A 24838-nucleotide genomic window follows, 5' to 3' on the forward strand; every position below is an offset into this window, starting at 1 on the left:
ACGAGGACTTTACTAGTTTCCAGCCTTCTATCATCTTTTTCTAAAAACAACAACATGGCGGAAAGTAGGCGCGTTGAAACAAGCCCTCCTTTATTTCATTCTTTGGAGAAGGTGTATTTAGGATCAACCGAAAAAGTGGCCCCCAGGTGAGATTTATGAGCTTACTTTTTCTCTGTGCAAGGGTCATGCGTTGACTTTCCTCAGTATATTTTAGATAATTATTACATAGAGATGTGCACCCTTCCGTGTTTCCGGCCCGTATAAGAGCTGAGCTCATACTCTTTTTTGTCAACCGCGAAGTGAGGCGATCTGCAAAAGCAAGATATTTATTAGCTACATGTAATCTAAATTGTTTGATATATACCTTTTGATATTGCATGGTGATTCAAAAGTTTTTATAAAGTCGCATACATTACAAGGTGCGGTTTGTTTCTCAATCGCCCAGCTTATAGGATCAGAACGTCCCTGAGATCTGAAATCCCTGGGAGCGCTCTTAACATTAGCCTTATTATTTAATTAATTTGGTTGCAACGTGGTTGTAAATTGTTTGCCACAAAATCTTAATTACTCTGGATAAACTCGAATGTCTTAGGAGATTTGCACATTAGTTTGCAAGACTACTCTATTGTCTAATGCTGACCATCGCCATTCTGGGAAGTATCAGGGGTAACCAACTGAGATGAAAAAAATCTTTTGAAAAATCCTATACATCATTCAGTTTCAGCATGCCTTGTTCCTCATTCCCGGTCAAGTTCAACTGCATGAAACTGTGTAAAACAATAATAATTGACTATTTTACACCTGCACTACTGCAAACTTTAATAAGACCAGGGTTGTCAAAATGATTTGAAGTAGCCGGAGAATTAAAGTGAGTAGGCGGCACTCGGGGCCGGAGGTCCCCCAGGAGGCAAGGGGTCTGGGGGCCGCCTAGGCACCCAGCGGGGTACAGGGGCAGCGTCCCGTTGGGGGTCCATGGGGCGAAGCCCCCTGAAACAAAACAGATTTGAGGTTTTCGCGCTAGCTGAAATTCGCTCTCCTGAGAGCAATGCTAACAATCCTGAGTATTTTGAATGAACATCATCATTTTGTTTTTTTTTATTCCCCATTTCATTATTCTCTTAGATGCCATATCCTAGTACATGTTAGGTCCATATTTGTTTGTTTACAATAATAATGTTTACTATTTCTCAGATTTTTTTAATGATAACAGATTAAGAGTGACAAAATTACCGTAAAATCACCGGGAAGAAAAAACTTACTGTTGGTTAACAAAAACTAGTTTACTTTAGAACACTTTTGTATCAATAATATCAACAAACGCACCTTCACTTCTTGCTCTTTTGCTAAAAAAGTTGACCAGAGAGGACTGTCGTTTAGCCATTTTCTCATATAAACTCCGAATTTTCAAGTTTCCCAAGACCAAGTGTGGATTGAGCAAGTGTAATTGGATACCAAGAGCGGGAATTTTTATTTGTTTCCTTTGGTTGCATTGCGTTATCGGCACGTGCGCAAGTCAAACTTTGAAAATTAAAAATGCTTTTCTTGCGGGCAATTTTCTGTATAAGAATGAAGTTTCAGACAACTTTCCTTGAAAGATTCATCATATCATGCACAACTCTTTTATTGGCATCAATCCATGAAAAACGAAAATGATGTTCTACACGTCTGAAAAAATTAACCAACGTTTTGGAATGCGTCATGTTTGTCAGCCAATTTCATGTACATTGTAAGATAGGTACTTTAAGACATCGCATTTCATTTGATTCGATTTCAAACGCAAACTCGTACCAGATGAGTGCGAAAACCACTCGAAAGCTTCGGCGTGTCTTTTATTCTTCATTGTGAACGAACGATTATTTTAAAGACTAGGTAAACAAACCCGTCGCATGCATCAACGCTATTTTTATGCGCTTCGTTGTGTCATATTACGGCTAAAGAAAGAAGTAATCGGGAGTGGATTAGAAAACACGTTTCAAAATCACGAAAAAGAACATTCAGGACATGATGAAAACAATTTCTTTTTCTATTCTTTTTTCTACTTTACAACTTTTTTTTAATCCTCTATTTTTCCCTTTCTCCAGCAATTTACAGCCGGCGAAAACCTCAGAGTAGCTGGTGATAGCGCCGGTCGCCGGCGCATTTTGAAAACCCTGATAAGACTATGAAAGATTTGTTGCCACAGAGTAAATTCCTAGACTTTTGACATATCTTCCAGTAAAATACACAATTCTGTTGTTCCACTTTTGTTTTAAATGAATTATTAATTTATTTGACTTGACGGTTTGAACAAAGGTACCACACGGCAACGATAAGGCAAGATTCGCAATAACAGCAGTGTTAAATTGTTCTTTAATATCTGTCTGGTGATGTTTTCGCTAATGACTACTGTATCAACTTAGCACCCACTGCTTGCCTGAAAAGCAGACAAATACATTTCGATTAACCGTCTTCATTGCAAACCACTTGAATTGCAGGTAAAATCTGACACAATAACACAATGTTCACAGATGCCTTAATTAGGGGGCAGCAGACCACTTGTAAAGGAAATGTATCAGGCACTCCTATTTTTTCCCTTCCCCCCCCCCCCAAAAAAAAACCACCAGATCAGAGTTTAGTTTATGTGTTACCATTACATTTTTGATTTCTGTTTTTCTCTTGAATAGGGTGTCACCTTTCGGACTAGGGCCTTAAATTGGGTAAAAATTTTTGTTTGTCTCATCCTTAAATAGGGTTGGGGTTTAGGACCGTAGGACCTTCCCCCCCTCCCCCCGGGATTCATGCTTTATTATTTGGAAAGTTCACCCTTCTGGTTTCTTGATTCATTAGATATCAGAAGATTAAAGAAACATTTCAGCAAAAGTATGGTTGTGACCCAGAATTCTATGCGAGAGCACCTGGGAGAGTCAATATTATTGGTAAGCAGAAATAGGTGGTTTATTATGAGTTGTGGTCAACTCGCAAATTTGTTGAATTCAAAGCAATTATTTGTTAAATTAATTATTAACAAAAAATAAAGGGAATTAATAATTAAATTATGGCAAGGCTCGAAAAAAAAATTGAATTCCAGCTTGTCCTTTGGGCAAGCAGCTCTCCCATTGTTTTTGTTCCAGGCCACTTCTTGCTTGTCTTAGTTAATGATTTTGTTTGAGGATGACTTGTTTGGAGCCTTGCCTACTATGCAAATAAGCTTTTAAATTTACTTGCCCTTCAAGAAAATCAAATTGCCCCAAACTACTGGATGAGACTGTTTTTGAGCCCTGTATGGGCTTAGTAAATCTTTACTAATCTTGTATTCTTATAATTATTTTATCTATCACTGACAGCACAGCAAACTATTGTGAATTATTATTGTTTTGCTAATTAGGAGAACATATTGACTATTGTGGCTATGGTGTTCTACCGATGGCCGTGGAGCAGGATATTGTTATAGCAGTGGGACAAAATGATAAGAAGATGCTCAACTTGTCTAATACTTTCAACAGCTTTCAGTAAGTTAGCATAAGAAACTTACTATAAACCCTTGAGTAGTAAAAATCCTCTCTTAAAAGGGCCATGTCATCAGGATATTGCTCTTTTAGGTCATTTCTCTGCAAATGCCATTACTTACAGCCTTAACCCAATTATACACAAAATGCCCCTGTAGAGTTATAAAAAAGATAAGTTATCTAAAAACTTTCATCAGGGAGCACTATCACTAACAATGTTTTTCTTGCCATCCATAGCAACCGATGACAGATGATGATGATTAAATAATTAGCAATTAATGAATTCGGCTTTCTTAGGATATGGAGAATTAAGCAGATTGAGGATGGTGGTATCCACCGAGGCTGAAGCCCAAGGTGGATAACACCCTCCAAGATCTGCTTTATTGTTCATATCCTACAAAAGCCGAATTCATTAATTGCTTTATCATTCATTCAAAATAATTCCTAGTTTAAAACATAGCTAAAACATGCTTATCTGCATCGATGTTAAGTTCATCTTTGATAGTGTACATTTAGGTTTGTCCAGCTCCGCAGATATTCTCCAAATAGCAGATGTCACCCTCCGAGTTTTTGACGTCATTTCCTCGTTAAACACAAAATTCTCCCAAATTTGGTCATCAGTATATTTAACTGGTTATGGTGAATTATGCGTGTGCTTTTAGCCAATAAGAATTGGGGAAATATTTTGAATGAATAATAATATTTTTTTTTAGTCTTAACAACAAAAGTGGACCATTGTTTTTGGAATAATAGAATAGAATTATTCTATTAATGCAAAGATAGGTTTTAGTTTTTCCAAAAGATACCCAGTAACAAATTAATTAATAGTGTGACATGATCCATTTATAAAGGTACTGGGTACCATGTTAAATTTCAATAATGTTAGGAAGGTGTTGATCTTGTAATCATCATCATCATCATCATCATCATCATCATCATCATTGACTCAATACACAGTATCTGAGACAGACTGGCCTTGTGTCTGAGTCTGACCCACCACACCTACAGATTAGCCAACAGGCCTCGGTTGTTCAAACGGTGGATACCGCTATCCACCGGATAAATTTCTGTCCAGTGGGTATTTTTCCTTCTACTTATCCGCTGGATAGTGATTAATCCAGGGGATAGTGCTATCCAACATTTGAACAGACTCGACCTCATCGTCTTATAAAAGTGTCCATGAAGAGAGAGTGAGAGAGAGAGACATTACTGTCAATCAAAAGTGTTCTCCAACCCTTCGCGGGATTTCTTTTAATTGCTTTCTTTAATTTCTAGCATTCGAGTCAAGTGAAAAGTTTACATGTATTGTACTCTTTTAGGGCTCTCTCATGTACATGGAAGTATTTATCCTATAATGTTTTATTGTTTTATAGTGATTTTAGTGTAAGCTGTGAAGAGTACAAGATAGATGGAAAAGAGTGGTACCATTATTTTCTCTGTGGATACAAGGTATGCATGTAAAATCTTGGCTTATTCCTCAGGAAATTTTTCATTAAGATAAAAAATGATCATTGTTACTAGTGACTGGTTGATTAAAAAAATTAGTGATATCTTTGACAAAGTTTCTTAGTTTAAGAATTCTAAGTGCAAAATGTGGACAGTTTTGTTCTATAAAATGTGAGTTATGGTCAGTAGGTTTAACTCAAGGATTGCAGAGATCTTTTGAGATGTTTATGCCATTTCAACGTGCAAGTCAGAACTTAACATTGAAGGATGAATCCATCATTTTTATTTTAGGGTTTAGTGGATTACATGAAGATTACATCTCCCATAGGCTTAAATCTTTTAGTTGATGGAAATGTACCAAAGGTATGGAATCTGTTTTGTTTTCCATTTAACCTTTTAGCCCTATATCTGCACAGCCAAATGTGTTCTCCCTATATCTCCTTCACTGGTACTGATAACACCTTATTATTATTATTATTATTATTATTATTATTATTATTATTATTATTTTAGTTAAATTAACCCATTCTCCTTGGGACGTTTTACCGAAAAACCTATTTTGAATCTAGCTAAGTGATTTCTGGTCATAACCTTCTGTAAAGAAGCAAATACACTCAAAACATTGTTTAAAAGTCAAATGTCATCAGCGGCTTCTATTCCTGAAGCTGAACAACAGCTTTCAAAGCTTAGGCCAGTGTGCAGAAGGCAAAATCTTAAGACAGTTTTGAACCCTTAACTTTTTCCATTGCTTTCTCTCCAGTCCCTGATCCCTTTTCTTCCCCCATTTCTTGTTTTTGCTGATGGTATTCTAGGCATTATTAATTTTGTTTAGAAATTAAAGCTTTTGTGAAGACCCTGAGGATTGTGAAAATATTTTGAAGAAAGTTCAAGTGGGTAGTGGAAGAATATTTTCCCTGGAATTTTCTGTCTAACTGGATTGTGCTTGCTTGGGATCTAGTGTGAAAGATTTCCTCCCCCTGCCCAAGTTAGGTGTTATAGCCATCTATATAGATGTTACATGTCAAATTTATTTTGAGGTTACTTTTTTAAAGCCAGGTTGCGAATCAACCAAAGTTAAATCAAAATTAACCTGAAATCTAATATTTGATATGTCACAAATACAGCTATAGATAAATAGTATTTACACCTGTACCTATTTACAGTTAAAATTCATAATGAGAGGAAAGGGCACTATAGAAGTTATCTAAGGATAAGTTGGATCCTTTAAAATGGTCTTCATTATTTATTGTCTTAATATTGTCTTCGGTTATTATTTTCTTTATTCTCAAGCCCTCTTTTTTCAAACTTTAGCTATGTATTATGTATCTATCAATGAACCAAGATACTTTCATTGAAATTTATTATTCTGTTCACTTTCCTAAAGAGTGCAGGTTTGTCCAGCTCATCAGCGCTTGTCTGCTGTTCAGGACTGGCAACAGTGCATGGTAATGGACTGGAATTGAGTAAGGTCGGTTAATAACTTCTTCTCGTCTTAAAACTGCAGTTAGACTTGACAGTTTGTTTGTAAAGTGATTCCAGTATCTCACCCACAAATTCATTAGACAAGTTACAATGTTTAAGGCTTGTAGAAAAGAAAAAAGTGAAAAATGCCCCTTTTGTCTTCTAGCAAAGTGGAAATAGGCCATTTGCATGATGACATCATTTTACTACTACAACCAGAATCCTTCAGGGATTTGCTTTCTTGTGCAAATTAAGGCTTCTGTTATTCAAACCTCGCTTTGAATATGAAAGAAAAAACAAAAAGGATTCTGGTCTGTAAAATGACGCCATCGTGCAAATGGCCTATTATAGGAAAATTGCAGTAACTGTTGCATTGGAATTGACTATAGGAATAATTAATTACGCTGAAGTTGCTGTTAATGTTATTGCAACCAAAGTGTTAGTCACTTTCAAAATGAAAACCACATACCAGTCATAACAGTGTCTAGCTATTTTAATTTTTCATTACATTATACTTCAGTGATACAGCTACAGAATGTACACTGTAGCTGACTTCTGATTGGTGTTGTTGTTGTTGTAATTAGCATGAACTTGCAGAGGTGTGCACAAAATGTGAGCGGTACATTGGAACTGAAGGAGGAGGGTAGGTCAAGGCCTGTGCCAGGCTCTTAGATAGTGGGACGTCACGAAAACAAAGGGCGCTTTCCGTTTACCAAGAAATTTCGGAAATTCCGGTTGGGATGTTAATGGGACACACATTTTCCGTGCGTTCCACCGAAAAAATTTCCGGGATTAAGTGGAATTTTGAAAAGGTAGTCCTGTTTTCCCGTTGGAAACTTTCCTGTGGAAATGCATGTTCCATTTACGAGTTTTCACAAGGAATCGTCAGTTCCAGGCTATTCACGGCGATATCTGTGTCGCTATCTTAAGTTTTGGTGACGAGAGCTTGAGAAAATGGAACTTGTGTCAAATGGAACACGTTCTTCACTCAATAGACCTCTCCATGGAAGTTTCTCAAAGTTTTTGGTAAATGGAAAGCGCCCAAGGTCCAGGAAAAAATAGGATGTTCATGATATGGGAAAATGTACGGCGTTGGAAAGAGGTCCATCAACCTCTCTCTCCCCAGCCCACGTGTGTTTTTTGCAACAGTTTTCATGATCTCTCCACATTACTATCTTGAAGCCTGGAACAGGCTAGTTAGGTCATTACCGGTACTGTGCAGATTTTGAAATTCAATAATTTGTAATCATTTATCGAGCACCCTAAGTGTGAAAAATTGAAAGTGCAGTGCTATTGTGTTTTTGAATGGATGAATTTTCGAAATTTCTGATAGTTTGAATAAAAACAATTTTTTCCTCCATACCAGCCACACCTAACACTGCAATTTTTACCCACGATTTTAACCAAAATACATTTCTCCAGGAGGGATGAAATAATATTGGGATTTTAAAGAAAAAAATTAACATTTTGACTCTATTCTAAGAACTGCAAAACCGGAAATCTGACAACGAAACAAGTTTTTGTTCAGTTTTCCTTCACTACTCAAGTTGCAGGTTTTGTTTTCATTAAGGAGCTTAAGCAACAACCATGGCGACGGCCACGAAAACGTCACTTAAAAAGTAGGCTTGATTTCCGCCGCTCTCTCAGTGAATTCGCGCTACTTCAAACTTTATCGCGCTTATTCCAACTCGTTCAATTCGTCCAATGTTGATAAATTTTTCTGGAGTTGAATTCTAAAAGACTGTATCAAAGTTCAGGAAAAGAAAAAGAAAGTCGTTGTCTTGTGTTCATGTCCTCGACAAAACGTGAAATTAGGCATTTTCACGCAGTGATGGGAGAGCGTGATGCACGTGCGTGAAGCACGTGAAAAGTTGTTGTTTTGCTAATATAAACCTATTCCTTTTTTGCCGTTCTCCTTGACTTCGCTGTCGCCGTCGCCGTATGCTGCAAAAAAAAACATTTGCTGCCTTAGGCAATTGAAAGTTCATATGTTCTTGTATTTCGCAGAATGGACCAGTCTATTTCCTTTTTGGCCGAGCCAGGAACTGTAAGTATTCATTTGGAGGAGATTACAGGCAACACTAAGCCTGTGCTCCATATGTCTTTACAAATGTACTTTAGTTTACAAGTCTCTTTTTCATATTTTTTGTGTGTTCCACCCGCAAATCACTCAGTGGATAGTGTGTGGATACTAAGAGACAAAAAGTATAGCAAGTAGTTTACCACAAACAGACATTGTTTGCACAGCGTTAACTCTAAAGTTTCCTTTCTTGTTTCTGATACACTAATTTTCTTTGATTTGTTCTTTGTTAGGCAAAGCACATTGAGTTTGATCCTATTAGAGCATATGATGTAACTCTCCCAGATGGAATAGTGTTTGTGATTGCCAATAGTTTGGTATGGATCTGTAGTCAGTTTTTATATTACTAGCTAGGGGTTACAGGCCTTTTTCCTGGAGATGAATGGAACCAAGTGTGTGACCGCCTCCTTCCGAGATAAATTGACATGGGACGTAACCACGGAAACGTCAACAGTTTAAAGAAAGCGACATGTATTATGTCAACGTAGTTTCTGAGTTCCAAAATGAAACAACCAATTTGTATACAGTATACCGTATTTATTTGATTACACGCCACATTATCAAATTCTTAGCGTTCCCGATGCTGCCTTTATTTCAACAACTGTGATAAATCATCTGTAAATAGTGTGTAAAACAGGAAGATGTTTCAAGTTCCAATCTCTCGCTTTTTTGCCGCGAGATAGTCGTTTATTTTCTGGATAGTGTAGATACCAAGTTGTACCGAGTTTCGAATAAACGCCGCATTCATTGATTGGCTGTGGCGTTTATTCGAGGGCGTCATTTAATCAAGTAAATACGGTATATGGTGGTTTCTACAAGTGCAAAGACATGCCGCAGCCGGTTGATACCGTTGAAAATAAAACCTAAAAGTGACAGCTTTGACCTCGTTATGTAAAACACCGTGGAAGCAACCATGTTTCACTTTGCAACCACGACTTGACTGAAAAAATGTTCTTTAGTAGTTGTGCTGCAGAAAACGAAATGCTCTCGATTTTGTGCAAGCAATTCTTTTCCTGCCTTTGCAACATTAGAAACCAGTCGTCTTCATTTGTAACAGAGTATAAAATGCAGAATGATGTTTTTGTTTAATCCATGTCAGGTGGAGATGAAGAAATCCGCTACTGCTGGTACACATTTTAACGCTAGAGTGGTGGAGTGTCGTCTAGCAGCCAAGGTATCATACAGCAAGCAGAACGTCCTTAACCCATTAAGCCAAAATATCCACACACAAATTCTCCAAACTGATCTCCATACATTTCTTTAAAACATTAGTTGAGAGAATTTGATGAAAGATCAAAACATTTTCCCCAAGGCGATCATTTCATTAATTCTCATGTTATGCCTATGTCAGGCGAAAATTGATGTTTGTCACTCCTTAGTGGGGAAAAAAGCGAATAACAGGGTGAGCGCATAGAGAGAGTAGAACCCATTACTTGGCTCGCCTCGCCTGCTAATTTTTCACGTTTGTGCTCCGTTATTCGCATTTTCCCTCGCCAAGGAGCCTGGGCCCCGGCTACATTTAGAAACCTCTTCAATGCAAAGAAAGGTTCGTTTATATGATGCATTCGCTTTCCTTTTCATGCCATTATAACTTGTAGCTGGTGGTATATTTATTATAATTATTTTTAGGCGTTTTTTAGCCGAGCAAAGGCAAGCGCGGGGTGGGCGTGGATTGCGAGACACGCGCCACGGGAAAAGCGGAGAAAAACATTTTTCTCGTCGCGTGTGTCTCGCGATCCAAACCCCCCTCGCGCTCGCCCTGAAAAACGCCCTAAAAGAACGCCAGTAATGCAAGCTTTATAACATGTTTTACCTCGTTTATCAGTGTTTACTGTATTTACCTATGCTTGTAACATGGGCCGGGTGCTTATCACTAAGCCCAAAATCCCGAAAAAAATTCTACACGGAATTATTAAATGGTCAGGTCATTTTTTGGAAACTACACCTAAAATTCAAGATTAAGTTCCGAGGTAGTCCTACACATGTTCGCCCCGTTTTTGTAACAGAGGCATAGTAATAATGGTAACCGCTTTCGATTATGCCCCTCGGCAGCCTAATCGGGATTTTCGGTAAGCATCCACATTTCCCCTATCCTGGTTAGTTACATATTTTTCGCTCTTTAAGAAGTAGTGTGCTTTCTCGCTAATTTTTTTCTGACATGGCCTCCATCGGGTAACGGCTTACTATTTTCCCGCGCTTTACACAGGTTTCGGCGGTTTTCCCGCGCCGTACAGAGGTTACATGTTTTCTGCTTTTTGTTGGACAGGTACTGGCCAAAGTCAGCGGACTTGACTGGAAGAATGTGCGCCGTTTGAGTGAGGTGCAACAAGGCAAAAAGAAAACCTTGGATGAAATGTAAGCCGCTACCAAGCGCAGGCAAACTTGAACTACAGATGTAGTTACGTTGACGCCATATAAAAATACGTACTTAACGATGCTGATCTTTCGTTTTCCTTTCTCCCTAATGAGAGAAAATTTGACTTTTAAGTTACTAGAAAGAAAATGCTTTTGCCTCGTTATGAACGTTACGGGTGACCATATGAAAGCAGCAAGCCAGAATACACCTTATTAGGTACCATACGGTGAAACGGGCATCAAAAATGTGCAACTTGTTTGCAACATTGCCGCAAAGTGAGTTGAAAAGCGATGTTGCGTTTTACCGTCCACATTCAAAACTATTTTGCAACAAATCAGTTTGTCGCGGGTTACAAAAAGTTGTTGCAGAAAGTAGAAATTAGTCCTACTTTTTGCAACAAACTCTGTACATGTTGCGCGTTTTACCGACTCAAGGCAAACTTGTTTTGCAGCAAGTGACGTAACTCCCGTATATGGTATGAGTCCCGCGTAATTTTATCCAATCAGAAGACAGTATTCACGCAACTTTATTTGTTGCAAGACAGGTTTGAACGTGGGTGTTAAAAAACGCTGCATCGCTTTTCAACACGTTCTGCAACAATGTTGCAAAACAAGTTGTACTTTTTTGTTGCACGTTTTACTGCAGCTTTATGTAGCTAATGTTATTTTTGTTTATCTCCGAGGTAGGGTACAAATGGTAGACTCAGTTCTTCACACTGAACCGTACACAAAACAAGAACTTTGCCAATTTTTTGGCTTGACGGTATGTTGAAAGGATTTAAGTCTTCGTTTCCTGATACTTCGTTGTACATACGCACTCCATTCAAACTGAGTTTTTGTTTGGCTAGGGCTTTTATCTAACCAAAATTCTTAGGCCCAAAAGGCCCAACCACGGAAATCCTTGTCATATTGTTGGAGTATTTTTCTAACAAAAAGGCGCTCATTCATTAGCTAACACTGGAAAGCTATGATACTAGAAGCAGTGATCTTTGGCTGCTGTTCACACCACAAGACGCTTTAAAAACTTACCTGTAGGACAACCGTCAATTTACCAGTTAGACAATGGGGAGACATGACATGATTTCTCGCCTACTGGAGGGCAAAAAGTACCTGCCTGTGTCCTGGCCATGTGTGAAAAGAGTAACAAAGGTTTCAAATGACGTATACATTAACAAATCCTGTGATCATTCATGTTGATTTTGAATTTTATTCGCGGTCTAAGTACAGTCATTTACCTTCATGATGTTGTTCTCAGAATCTATCACGTGCGTAAACGAATGTGCAAAGAACCAAACTTTAAATGCAGAGTAGATCATCACAGCTTAATACGCAACTTATACAGCTGCGAGAAGAAAGCCTGAAAAATTTCAGGCTTGCCGGGATTGGAACCCTGACCTCTGCGATCCTAGCAAGCCAACTGGGGCCTGGTCATTTAATTGATTCGTAATATACCGGTATCTCAGAGGTTAGGGTTCGAATCTCGGCAAGCCTGAATTTTTTTAGGCTTTCCTTTCGCAACTGCATAAGTTGCGTCTTAAACTGTGATGATCTCCTCTGTAGTTATTTCTTCTTCCCGCAGTTCAAACATGTGAAATTCATATATTCATCATTTCATCAAACTGAATTTTCTTACGCACTTGCAACGGTATTTTTTGCGATAGTAAAAATGAAATCAGTTTTTTTTTCATAATCTACAAGCAAACAGTTGTTAGTCTTTGATCTAGCAAATTCCTTTCTTTTTTACGACACCTCTGATTCTAATTCTAGTTTTAATTGTGTAATCTGGAAAAGGCATAGTCTATCACAGCAGAGGCAAATGTGTATGTGCCAGTGTTAAAAAAAAATGAGACAAGGTGCGCGTGTTGAATAAAGAATAATAATGGGGTCAGCGTTTTTTTTAACATGGTACCTGGTGGCTTTTTTCAAAGCTTCCACTGACTGCTCTTCAACAACTCTATTTGGTAAAAAGTTCCTGTCTCTGATAGTACTTGCAATAAAAGTGTCTTGGTATTTGTTTGTCTTGGCACTAACTTGTCTAGTGACCTGTCGCTTTTTAAATAATAATTTATATAGGGTGGACATTGTATGGTTGATAGACCAGGAACCACTTTAAACATCATTGTATCTCAATGTATACATGGTTTTTTTTAAGGAAGATGAGCTAATCAGTGGGTGCATGAGTCCTTCAACAGCCGGCGTCAACAGCTTCAAGCTCCATGATCGTGCCATGCATGTGTACTCTGAAGCTTCTAGGGTGTTTAAGTTTAAAAGCGTGTGTGAAGAAAAACCTGCTAACGCTATTCAGGTGAGAACATTTGTGGATGTTAGTCAAAGCTTTATCTTCTCTATGTAATCAACGGGTAAAGGATGAATACTGCATTTATTCGATCGGCGTTTATTAATTTTTTGCGTTTTAGCGTTTTCTTTTCTCTTGTTTCTATATTCCAATGACTGTTTAGTTATTTGCATCGGAATTATTATTTCATGTTATTTATTTATTTCATTTTATTAATTTATTCTGTTCAGGTTTTGGGCGGACTTATGAATGAAAGTCATGAAAGCTGTAGTAAAATGTACGAGTGCAGCTGTGAAGAACTGGATCAGTTGGTGTCCCTGTGCAGGTATTATACACTTAAAATATCCGATCCGTAGTTATTTTGTCCCTTCTCCTTTCTACAAAGCGCACTTCACAATAACTGAGTATCCTAATCCTATTTTGCTCGATTTTTCTGCCAAACACACTGTCTTTGGCGATCTTATTCGGACCAGCACTAGACACAACACTTGCTTGAACTCCGTCCCGTTTACAAGACAAAGAACAACAAAACCGGAGATTTTCAATCAAATCTTTAGACTACGAGTAGTCCCCCATATTTCCTCAGGGATAGTAGAGCGAGCGAAACGCGAGCACGCGTGAAAATCACCCCACGCGAGAAAAGGCGACACATTTTTCTCTCTCCCCGCCGCGTGTCGCCTTTTCTCACGTGGGGTTATTTTCACGCCCGCTCGCGTTTCGATCGCTCTACTATCCCTGAGGAAAAATGGGGGACTACTCGTAGTCTATCAAATCTTAAACTCGAATTTTTTTCAGCCTTAGCTTGACTTGAGAGGGGAGCTTTTCCCAGATGTCTCGACATGTCCCAGCAACTTTGTCTGAGTTTGTAGATCGGTTCGACACGCAACGCAATTTTGCAAATTCTGCGCCTGTCTGACTGGTAAGAACTCAGATTAGGCTTGAGCAGACTGTTCGCGTCTAAACCGATCCATTTACACTAAGAGGCCGGCGTGGTCCGGTGTGAACACACCTGACACGATCCCGTACCAATAGCTTTTTCTTTCTTCTTACCCTTTTCCTTTTAGGAAATCTGGAGCAGTTGGCTCCAGGCTCACAGGTGCTGGTTGGGGCGGTTGCACAGTCTCACTGGTACCCATTGCTTCTCTCAACGATTTTATGGAAGCAGTGCGTGATGGGTATTATGCCGGCGATCCAGACAGGCTCAGCCGGGTGTCCGAGAGTTTGTTTGCTACTCAGCCGGGGAGTGGTGCTGCCATATTAAAACTTGATTAACAGACATTTAAATGGCTTAGATGACTTTATTTTCATGATCAAAGTAAAGAGTTTACAAAAATAAAAAGATTTATGCCCTTGAGAAGGTATCGAATGATCAGGAGCCATAGTCATACCCCGATTATGGCTCCTGTATCGAACGATAAAAGCATCTACTACACAACACATGTTAAAATAGGCATGGTAAATTATTTTTCAAAATTTCATTCCCCGGGTTTTTATTATTGGGTTTTTGAAAACCTTTAAAAAAAATGGCCGGGTTTTTTTTCATTTATTTTTATTTAGTTTAATAGGCTCTACTGAATTTTGAAACTCTTCGTGAATTCTTGTAATAAAAATATATCTTTAGGTAGATTTTGTAGCATTTCGATGTATAGGTATAGAATGCCATAGATGCAATAGATTAACAAAACTGATACTATGAAATGTAACTTATTGAGAATTGTTTGAATATTACTTAGTTCTTTGTCTTTGATTTCTCAGTTCATGTGAACTTGTCAGTTATTATGGGTTATTCTCCCTTGACCTATTCGTGGCATCGAGCATTATTTGGCTATTTCTGACCAACTCAGGGCTGAGCTGAGAAGCTGCTACTTATTCCTGCCAACGAACCCTCAAGGAGCCATTGCATAAGTTAGCAACAAACCTTTAACATATTTCTGTCGGTAGCAAACATCGACCGCGCATCAAATATAAGCAACTTGTTCGTGTATTTGTTACATCTTCTTGCCTTGCTTAAAAAGGCATAACCTACCAGCATTTGGGGGAGTCGCTTCTCTCTAGCCTACGTATAGCAAGCGTTTCCGCGCAAGATCGTCGAGAAAGTTGGGAAGAGAGCAAAAAAGAGGAATAGAGGGGAGGAAAGGAAACCTTACTCTTCTTCCCTCCCCCTTCCATTTTGTTTGGTTTCCTTCGCTCCTACTTTCGTGCAATAACTCGATTGGAAACGCTTGCTACGCATGCTTCTCTCCTCCGCAGAGGCCTGTTTTTCGCCGCTCTCTCGCGCGTTCTCTGTCGCACGCGTGCTCGCGCGTTCTCTCGTCCCATGACCGACCTATTTGCAGTTTTTCCGCTCCTCTTAAGAGATATCCCGGACCTATTACCAGCAGTTGCGCGAGGCAAAAGGGAAAACCAAAGTTAACATGTCAGAAATAGCTTTCACGCACAGGGATTGACGCGGACAGCAGACTCGATGAGAAGAATGATTGTTCGACGAACTAATAAGAGAAACCTAGGCGGTATGAAAGAAGTTGAAGGCATCACAAGCTGCTGCTAACAGAGAAAGAGTTTAGGTCCTGTGCATGGGTCCTGTGGATTCCATAAACTCCCTCCCAGCTTCAGAAAACGGGAAGAAGCGAGAGAGCCTGGGACGAGGTTTAGTGACAAACCGGTTGTTTGTTCAAAGGGTCTTTGATACACGGTTTCTCCCCCGTTCATTGACCATGCCATGCTGATGAAGCCCCAGTAAGGCAGGGCGAAACAGCTGTCCATGTCTGTCACTGCCCGAGTGATGTGACTGTGCGCATGCGTGAGGTACTCTTCATGCCGTGGGTTGGTGTATGTGTGCCCCTTGCTTTGAGTTTGTCTATTTGATCAAAAACCGCGTTCTTAGTGTAAATTTTCCATTCGTTTTTGCTGCGAACGCCACCGAAAAGACATATAGTGCAGACTTAAAAATAACATCCGTCTGCTTAAAGTAACCCGCTTACAAATAAATCCAGAGTTGGCAATGATTGTCTTAAAAGACCGTAAAGGCAGACTTCGTAAGCCGGTGTTTACGCATTGCCTTTGACTACCCTTTGTTAGCATAATAAACAAGAATTAACAATCCATCGATACTGATATAGCTCTACACTGTAGTTATATAGCGCAGCGGCCTCATAAAACAACAGGTTGTTTTCAAATGTTGTTTATTTAAGATACGCGGTGCCATATACTGCGGTTTTGGCGCCAGGAAATTACCTTTTATTTTTTAATCCACTGTGCGAAATAGCGAAATAAAAAAATGGTGTTTACACAAACTTAACAGTTTCCTTAAGTTCACGCGCAAATGTGTTTTTTCGCTAAATGCGTATTTCAATACTCATTCCTCTACATGAAATCAAGATCCTTTCTTGTTTAAATATAGTAAGTTTGTTAAAAAACACTCTCGCTAATTGCTTTAAGAGGCGGAAGAGTTAAGTTATTTTTCTTAATGACAAAAGCTCTTGTCTTGATTGTTAATTCCAAAGCTGTTTTGCGTTGTTAGGTGTTGATGTTCTATTAGAGCCGAACGCCCACCACTCTTTCTTTTCTCTGGTCGGGCCGCAAAAATAAAGCAATTAACTACTATTTTAATGAAATCCGTGCTTTTTTGATCATGGCTAATTGGAGAGATGGAATACCCCGCCGCCTGTTCGGCACTGCGAACATAGATCGAAGACACTTTGAAATTGGTTATATGATTAAAATTATTTTTGTGAAAGATGAGTTACTAGAATGGGATCGCACATTTTCGGGATTTAGGGGATCAGAAAATTCACGTAGGTACAGATTTGAAAATTAATGGAAGCTTTTTACTTCATTAAGTTAACCAATGTGCCAAATAATTTCGGGATGACCTAGTTAAAAGGCTTTATAAGGTAGATGCCTAAAAAGAAAGTTACTAAGTTAGGATCGCGAAAATTACTTTTTCCCAAAAGCATACCCAGCACAAATTAACCCCGGGCGAAAAGGTGTTTTTTAGGGGTCTGTGGCAAAATTAGAAAGAACTTTTCTTTTGGACATACCTTGTGAAGCAAGCGAACAGGCGAGAACGTTAGAGAGATGGGTGGGGGGAGGGTTCGCGCCTTGTTCGTAAGAACGTTACCCGCCCAGGCTATCCTGGACGGTAGTTCTAGCCCTCTTCCACAACAAAAGACAATTGTGTGAGACCTTCAAGGTGGCCTTCTTTCAGGGGGTGTGGACAATATGAAAAATGAAATCTTGTCAGAAAGGGTACGGTACTTTTGGCCGGGGAGTGTTGGGTTGATCGTATGCCGGAATACGAATAAGTAATTTCAGAAGTCATTTGTTCTGATATTAGCCGTGATATTCATTGCATTTCAAAAACTAGAAATCTCTTGGAGTTCAGGTACTTCAAAAACCACGGTATAACTTATAAGAGACTTGCAACAAAACGTTTGCGCATTATTTTTCCAAAATACAAGCGATCCATCGCTCCCTTGGACTGTTGGTCCCTCTTTTTATATACCCTGCGAGTTCAGGGCCTTCGATCTTCCCGACCAGGATTCATACAAAAAATTGCAACCATTTCTCAAATACTTTTCAAGGACCATATTAAGTTTTCAAGGACCACTTACTAGAAATATAATTTCACAGATTGTACAAAAATGCACATTCCCAGTCCATTCTGATAAGACTTTAAGGTTTGAACTGTTTTGCTTCACTTGTGTTAAATTGATAGTTATTTATTGCATAAAACATAGAACGCTTGATGTAAATAACCTTTAAATTCTCTGAGCTATGATTTACATTCTGTCTTGGACAACCAAAAAGCATCAAGAAACTCTTTCCAGGCTACCACATTCAAAGTTAAGAAAATTCAAGGACTTTTCAAGGACTTACTCAGAAATTTAAGGACTTTTCAAGGAAAAATGGAATTCAAGGACTTTTCAAGGACTTCCCCTAATATTCAAGGACTTTTTAAGACTGTGCGAACCCTGCCGACCAGTAAATGGGAGATTACTGTTCTTCTAATAAAGAACGACCGTTTGAAGACTCATGAAATTAGGATATATTTTAATTTTGTATTCGACACCACTGAACTATGCATTGAACTGGCATTTACGATGGATCATTTTTACCTTAGTAATTGTTTCAGGGCAACCCAAAATCTGTGAAGAATACTCTATTCTTTGCAAATAAGACGGAGATTTAAATCCTTCATTTCTATCTCAGCAGTAATTTTCACGTTAAGGACGAATGAGATTAGATCAGAACATTGGATTGTGGAAATTCCTCAAGCCTCATAAAATGCCTGTTGCACTTGAATGTCATTAATAAATGGAGATAAAAATGAAAAGCTGAAGTCATTTTATTACTAAGCACGGAAAGCCAGGACTCACAGCTTAATCAGTATTAGGTGGGCATCGTAGCATGTGTGCTGTCCCTTAATATAAAGTTCTTGATTTTCTATTCCATTTACTGTTTAACGCTAAAAGCAACAAATTCATGACTACCAATAACGTAACTTAATCGTAGATGATATTTTCCAATAGTACTTTTCCGTTGGCCCTAGGCCAAATCGAAGCTCATTTATACCATCTCATTCGCACTTATAGGTATGACTAAAGCAGAACCAAATCTTCCTCTGAAAACTCAAAACTCACGCGATTTTTATTACATTTTCGGGGAGACACTACTCATTTGCAGTTACTCTTCCCCACCGAGTGATTTGGAAATCTTTTAAAAAAACGTGGGTTGATTTCCTTGCGCAAAAATCTATAGGGGACTCTCCAATAGAGAAACTCCTTTTCGGGTCCACATGATTCGGCAGGGAATTCTAATTTAAAATTCTGTAGAAACCTTTCACTCAGTTATCTAGGATCCTTCATTTACGACAACGATTTTTGTGTATTTTTTCATCTGTCTCTCTCTACCTCTCTCTCTTTTATAGAACACTCTAGAATTCATCGGATCCAAGTTGTATCCTAACTCATCGATGAATTCCAGAGTGCCTTAATGACACATCATGAATTCATTGTGACCATTTAACTGATAAAGCGCAATAGTTATATTTTTTTTCCTGGCTTGCCGCAGGTATAACAAAACTGTTTGTATCTGGGTAAAAGAAAATCGCTTAATGCAAAGTTCCATCCGCTAAAACCAATTTTTTTTTAGAATTGCATTCTACCTAGTGCAAATACACATGGTTCTTATTTAACCTCCACAGTTTTCACTTAAAATTTTCTCATCAACGCTGAAGATTCAGCGGAAAAAGCATAATCTTAGCTCAGTATCTAATGCAAACCTTTTCACCGAGTTTAATGAAAATGGTAATTAGAAGTTTTTAAGAAGCCTTTCCACTTGATTTACGTCACCAGTGACGTCGTGAAAAAGTGGTTATGTTTACCTTAATACAAAGAAAGGATGGTCGTGGACGATGTCCTACTCAAATAGTAGTACATTCCTGTGGGACAGTCTGCTATGCAGTCAGTACTAGGCGGTTGGTTAGACCTTTTTAGGAGTAACTAAGCTTGCTGGGCAAAGGAGTCAACGACGTTTGTTAAAAAGAAAGAGCCCCAACTTTTTTTTCCCTGCTTGCTTGTTATATGTTACAACATGACTTGAAATCCACTACGAACTTGGGATTGGGAATTAAAACCACCACAAAGCAGAGACCATCAGAAATCATTCAGGAGCAAATGCAAAGCCGTTCCTGTTAGAGACGACGTTGAAAAAAGAGCGAAAAAAGAACGAAAGAAATTCGAAATATGGGTCTTCGAAGAGGGGCGTGGGAGCATGATGTACGTAGTGTCGTGACCCGGAGTCATCCTCTAATTAATTTCGTAGTGGGGATACTCCTTTTAACTAGACAATAAATCTTTTAGTATCTGGTTTTCCATAAGACATCATCTCTTCGTAATCATTGACGCAAAGGATTCGGTTGTTGAACAAATAAAACTTGTCCCCAACACAGAATCTCTGATGACATCGCTGGCAAGAGAAACACTCCAGGTGATAGACGTTTTCTCGAGCTCGCATCACCATTTCAAACGCCGGAATTGTCTTGCAGCAGACCGTGCAAAAACCTTTTGTCCCGAACAATCTAAAAGAGGACAAAATATAAACACACAATTGACAAAATCATCTTTACTCCATCCAAGTGCATGCTTGATTACATCCGGAGGTGCATAAGGTCAAAGCTGATTAGAGACTTCTCTAATTGTAATATCTCCTGTTCTTACAGTGCTGGGGTATATAAATTTGAAAAAGTTCTACAATTTCCGCTTAGAAAATATTGCACGACGAACATAGTTCTGCTCGGCAGCAGTTAGCTTTCTTAGCGATGGTCGATACTAAAATGAGTTTCTTCCACAAAGTTCAAGTTTAACTCTACTCTACGAGTCCAGTCAAGTGTTGACTCGCCTTTAGAGCAGAGAGAAAGTTACAGCTCATCCCAATCATTTTGCTCGCGTTAATCAATAATTGATTATTAGAAACTTTTCATGAGTTTAAACTCTATTTTACGAGGCCAGTAACTTGGCGAAATTAAAAAGTGTTTACTCTCGCTTGAAAATGATAGCGAAATTAAAGTTTAAAAAAAGCTCATCCCAGTCATTTTGTCTTTTGCCAATCAATAATTTAACATTAGAAGCTTTTCAGGAGTCGCTAATTGCCATCAAGTTGCCATTGCCAAAAAGCATTCTTAATGGAACTACCTGTAAATTGATGATTATTTTTTACAGCTCCTTGCTTAAAAGGCTTTGCAATATTCTACGAAAATGACACAGTGGAAGGAAGTACTATAAAAAGAGATTATATTTCCTGACAGCCTGGGCAGGCAGATTTATTAATGTGTAAAAATTGCACTTAAGCGTGATGGCGTAAAAAGGTTATTTTAATTTTTTTAAAGCTTTCATCAAACGCTTCTAAAATGAGAAATTTCTATTTGCACGCAAAAGTAATTAATTGGAAGTTCCTACGAGAATTTTTAAAGAATCTGTCATCGTTAGCCAAATAAAATAAAGACTAAATATACGAGTCTGTGATTGAAAGGAAGACATACACTATCTCAAATCTCTAGAACAAACATAAAGCTGTGAAAGTACATTTGACAATACTAACCTCAAATAATCCCTTCGACAAAGGATTAGATTTGCTTTCGTGTACAACGTAGAACCTACTTCGCCTAAACGACATTCACAGCAACCACATTTTAAGCAGTCTTCGTGCCAGAAGCGATCGAGTGCCTTGAGAAGAAATCGGTCATTTATAGGACATCCACAACCGCCACATAATCGCTTGTTCGGGGGCACCTTGAGAAGATCGAACTTCTCAGTCGCTAAAAGAACAAAAAAGTGTAGCTTATTAATAAAAGAGAAAATGGCTCCTGGAGGTAGTAAAGTCCGCAAAACAAGATGTTTCGCTTACAGAACAACTCGTATTAACAGTTTAAGAGAGCAAAGTGTTTAATCTTAAACAAGCACCTTTATCAACGCACGTTTAAAAGCATCTGTTCGCTGTCTGTTTATAGAAACAGTAGCAAGTTCCTTTATCAAATAGCTAATTTTTGGGCCCGTTTCAATGAGGAAGCTGAAACGTGTTCAGAGACGCCATCGTGCGACCACGATATGTTTTGAAACCCTCGCGCGACAGAGACACATCAGTTTAAAGTGTCACAGCCGGGAAAAACAGATACAAAGCAATTCAGCGGCCACTGTTAGATATAAATCTCTCTAGATTTGCCATTATTGGTAACGTGTTTACTAACTCTCTAAGTCTAATCTGATAGCATGTACTACACAAAGGTCGAAGACTCGTGTAAGATATTTTCAAACAACTCCACAAGTACTTTACAATTCACTTACCCATAACCTCGCTTTTACGCGCTTCCGTTGTTGTTTACAGTCGTAGAAGTCAGCAAGATTTTATACGAGCTTGCTTCTTGGGTCAGGAAACCGACTAATACGATATTCGATGATCACCAATGTCTATATATTCGCATTTCCTGTCCATTAGCTCGACTGTCAATTATTGTTTCGTTAATCGAAATCCAACTAGAAGTAGGTCGCTTTCCTTTGTTCTGTAAATGACAACTTTATTGTTTCGTTTAGTGCTTCCACGCTCGCTAACGTGTCATTTGTCCATCCAGCAACATTTGATACTTCGAGGTTTCGAGTTCACCTCTGTGGTATCGATCAAATCTTTCACGGCATTTACAAATAGCTACACTTTATGCGATCACCAGTGAATACGACTTACTATCTCACTTTAGAAAGTTATTAAACGCAAATAGCGAATGTTGGCACAACAAAAACTTACAACTTCTCTGAGCAAATATTTTGACGAGCCGATCTCACCCATTGTGCCACTAATGTTTTTCACAGACATAAGTGACAAATAGTTTGCTTAAGGACCTAATTAACATTTTGTCGGAGATGCCTTAAAATATTAACGGCTTTTAGCAGTTCTCTCTGGTTTCTATTAACAACACGATCGACATGTGGAAATATCGCCTGGAATTTGTTTATACCCTGAGGCGTACCTGTAAACCTAGAATTTTAAATCCAATTCCCGGTTTTAAATAACCAAAGTTCTTTTCAGTGTCTTACGTTATAGGAGGTCGCACAACCACGCTGCCGGGTTGGTTCTTCGTGAACCACAGATACGAGAAGATTACTTCTGGGAAGTAAATTGGATTTCTTTGTTTAGGCAAGAAATTAATGACTACCTTGATCAACACATTCCAGACCAGGCGAGAATTGAATTACATCTGATTATTTTTGAAAAACACTTCATACATTCATAGGTGTGTCTTCATTTACACGCGCCACTCGGAAGATAATCCAAAAAGGGACAACTTTGATTTCAGGGAAACCTTAAATAACATTTATGAAGATTAGTTTCTCCGCTACTTTTTCGCGGAATCTATGAAGGGAAATGACCATTTTATTGAAACCTTATGTGTTTTTCATGCTTCCTGAAATAAGCGTGGTATACATTTAATTAGTAGGCATTAGTAAACGGTTAAAAACGCATGTCAACTCTGCAGGCAATAAGGTTGAAAATCTTGACGAAAAGGTAAGGCGATATCCCTTCAAAAACATCATCTTCTGGTCGGTCAGCTTTCTCTCATATGGCTCTCATATGGTTGTTATGGTTGCTTGCTATAGGCTCCAGTAGAAGTACCGGCATTCATCAAACGATAGGAATTGGGCGTGTGTAACTGAAAGGACTCTCCGCTTGGCAAATGAAAATTCACGCTTTTGGCGTTTTTAGGACAAGAAAAGAAAAATGTTTTGTTTTATTAGAAAAAACTGACCCTTTTTCAGCCTGCAGTAGTTCTGTATTTGCGTTGGCCTGTCTTACAAATGCGCGCAGCCTGCGAGCTAGGTTGGCTTTCGAGTAGAACACACGTTGATTTGCGCAATATAAGTTTAAAAAGTGACATACTCTTTTGGAACTTAAAGGACTGATTTCTGAGATTGGCTGCGAGTATACTGAGTATATGATAGAGACGAGTTGAACGCGCTCATGCACCAAGGAGTATCGGCAGAATCGAACCGTTTGGTCTCATTGTCTTCTCCAAGTCCGGGTGGCAATTTCAGTAAGTATTGTCTCCGCTCCACTCTTTCTTATTCAATTCAACCTAGACAGACTGCAAATTATAGTAGTTGCTAAAAAATATATCTACGTGTCCCAACTGTTAAAAGAGGCACGTGATGCTATTACTTTCTTGGCCTACGGTTATATTCCAAACCTGTTCTCATGGGACACTTTTATTCGAGAGAGTTTGGGTTGAGAGTGCAAGCTAGTGCAGCGTGAAAGGTGTAAATTGCCACCCGAAAAGAAGGAAACCTAAAACCGCTTTTCCCCCAATCCGTAACCTTCTACTTTCCCTTGCGGAAAATAGACATAAATAGAGGTATAGTTGACTCCCGATAACTCGAACCCTCGCTAACTCGAACCAAAATCAATTTCCCCTTTATTTCCGTCATACATTTACTGTTTACCCTCGGTAACTCGAACCCTTGAGAACTCGAACCTCCCGCTAACTCGAAGTAGTTCTTTTTTGTCCCCTCAGATCATTTCTATATAATTTTACCCCCGATAACTCGAACCATGTTTTGAGCCCTTAAAAAGTCGGGAAAAGACAGTCTACTGGCGTCCGAAACATTGAATTTTCCATTTCCCACTGACGTGTTGTAGGCAAAGTTTACTAGTGGAGGCTGATTTTGTTGGTCACCAATCTCGAAATCCCGATAACTCGAACTTTTTTCGATTCCCTTGAAGGTTCGAGTTATCGGGAGTCCACTATAGTTTTGTTTTACTTTTTTTCAATCCTGTTATGTAGTTTCCGGCCATGTCCACACGTAGATAACGAGCAGTCCTTTTTCGTTCAGTCGAGTCTAGGCTGCGCAGATTTCTCTTTTAATATAAAATACAATGGCACAGTCGGTTCAAAGTTTAAACACGCATACAAACTTATGCGGCTCTGCTGTCCGCACGTTTACGAGCTTATCCTCTCTAGAGACCGCATGTGCGTAGGGAAGGTAAAAACGCAAAACATTTTATGTATTTCAACTTAACCCGGCCCTTTCACCCCTTACACTAACAGTGGCCAAAGGGGGAAAAATGCTGAGATAGTACTAGAGAAGAGCCCTGTTAAAGAGGTTTCATGTGAAATGTTAAGCCTTAGGAATTCGTCCAAAACTTTAGAGCAACAAAAAAATCTCATAA

At 38.8% G+C, this 24838-nt stretch overlaps 2 protein-coding genes across 2 annotated transcripts; one reads left to right on the plus strand and one right to left on the minus strand.

Moving 5' to 3' along the window:
• Nucleotides 1-14: 14 nt before the first annotated feature.
• LOC140941372 (N-acetylgalactosamine kinase-like) lies at nucleotides 15-14829 on the plus strand. Its single transcript, XM_073390363.1, has 15 exons — nucleotides 15-146; nucleotides 2827-2915; nucleotides 3365-3488; nucleotides 4859-4934; nucleotides 5223-5294; nucleotides 6316-6399; nucleotides 6977-7035; nucleotides 8400-8439; nucleotides 8706-8789; nucleotides 9572-9646; nucleotides 10739-10827; nucleotides 11515-11590; nucleotides 12980-13132; nucleotides 13354-13448; nucleotides 14188-14829. The coding sequence occupies exons 1-15, from the start codon at nucleotides 55-57 to the stop codon at nucleotides 14393-14395; spliced, it is 1416 nt and encodes a 471-aa protein (XP_073246464.1). The 5' UTR covers nucleotides 15-54; the 3' UTR covers nucleotides 14396-14829.
• Nucleotides 14830-18747: 3918 nt separating this feature from the next.
• LOC140941376 (LIM domain only protein 3-like) lies at nucleotides 18748-22573 on the minus strand. The gene is made up of 3 exons (XM_073390368.1): nucleotides 21967-22573; nucleotides 21224-21440; nucleotides 18748-20204 (listed from the first exon to the last, which is right to left on the minus strand). The coding sequence occupies exons 1-3, from the start codon at nucleotides 21968-21970 to the stop codon at nucleotides 19967-19969; spliced, it is 459 nt and encodes a 152-aa protein (XP_073246469.1). The 5' UTR covers nucleotides 21971-22573; the 3' UTR covers nucleotides 18748-19966.
• Between the last annotated feature and the right edge of the window lie 2265 nt (nucleotides 22574-24838).

The sequence above is a fragment of the Porites lutea genome, chromosome 6, assembly GCF_958299795.1.
Source record: "Porites lutea chromosome 6, jaPorLute2.1, whole genome shotgun sequence".
Taxonomy (NCBI): Eukaryota; Metazoa; Cnidaria; class Anthozoa; order Scleractinia; family Poritidae; genus Porites; species Porites lutea.

Bases quoted from the DNA above. Each gene is read 5' to 3' on its own strand.
- LOC140941372 (XM_073390363.1), top strand. From the start codon at position 55: ATGGCGGAAAGTAGGCGCGTTGAAACAAGCCCTCCTTTATTTCATTCT. The intron at 8,440-8,705 runs GTAAGTATTCAT...GTTCTTTGTTAG, and splicing joins TTTTGGCCGAGCCAGGAACT to GCAAAGCACATTGAGTTTGA. The intron at 11,591-12,979 runs GTATGTTGAAAG...GTTTTTTTTAAG, and splicing joins GCCAATTTTTTGGCTTGACG to GAAGATGAGCTAATCAGTGG.
- LOC140941376 (XM_073390368.1), bottom strand. The intron at 20,205-21,223 runs GTTAGTATTGTC...GTCCTCTTTTAG, and splicing joins TGTCGAAGGGATTATTTGAG to ATTGTTCGGGACAAAAGGTT.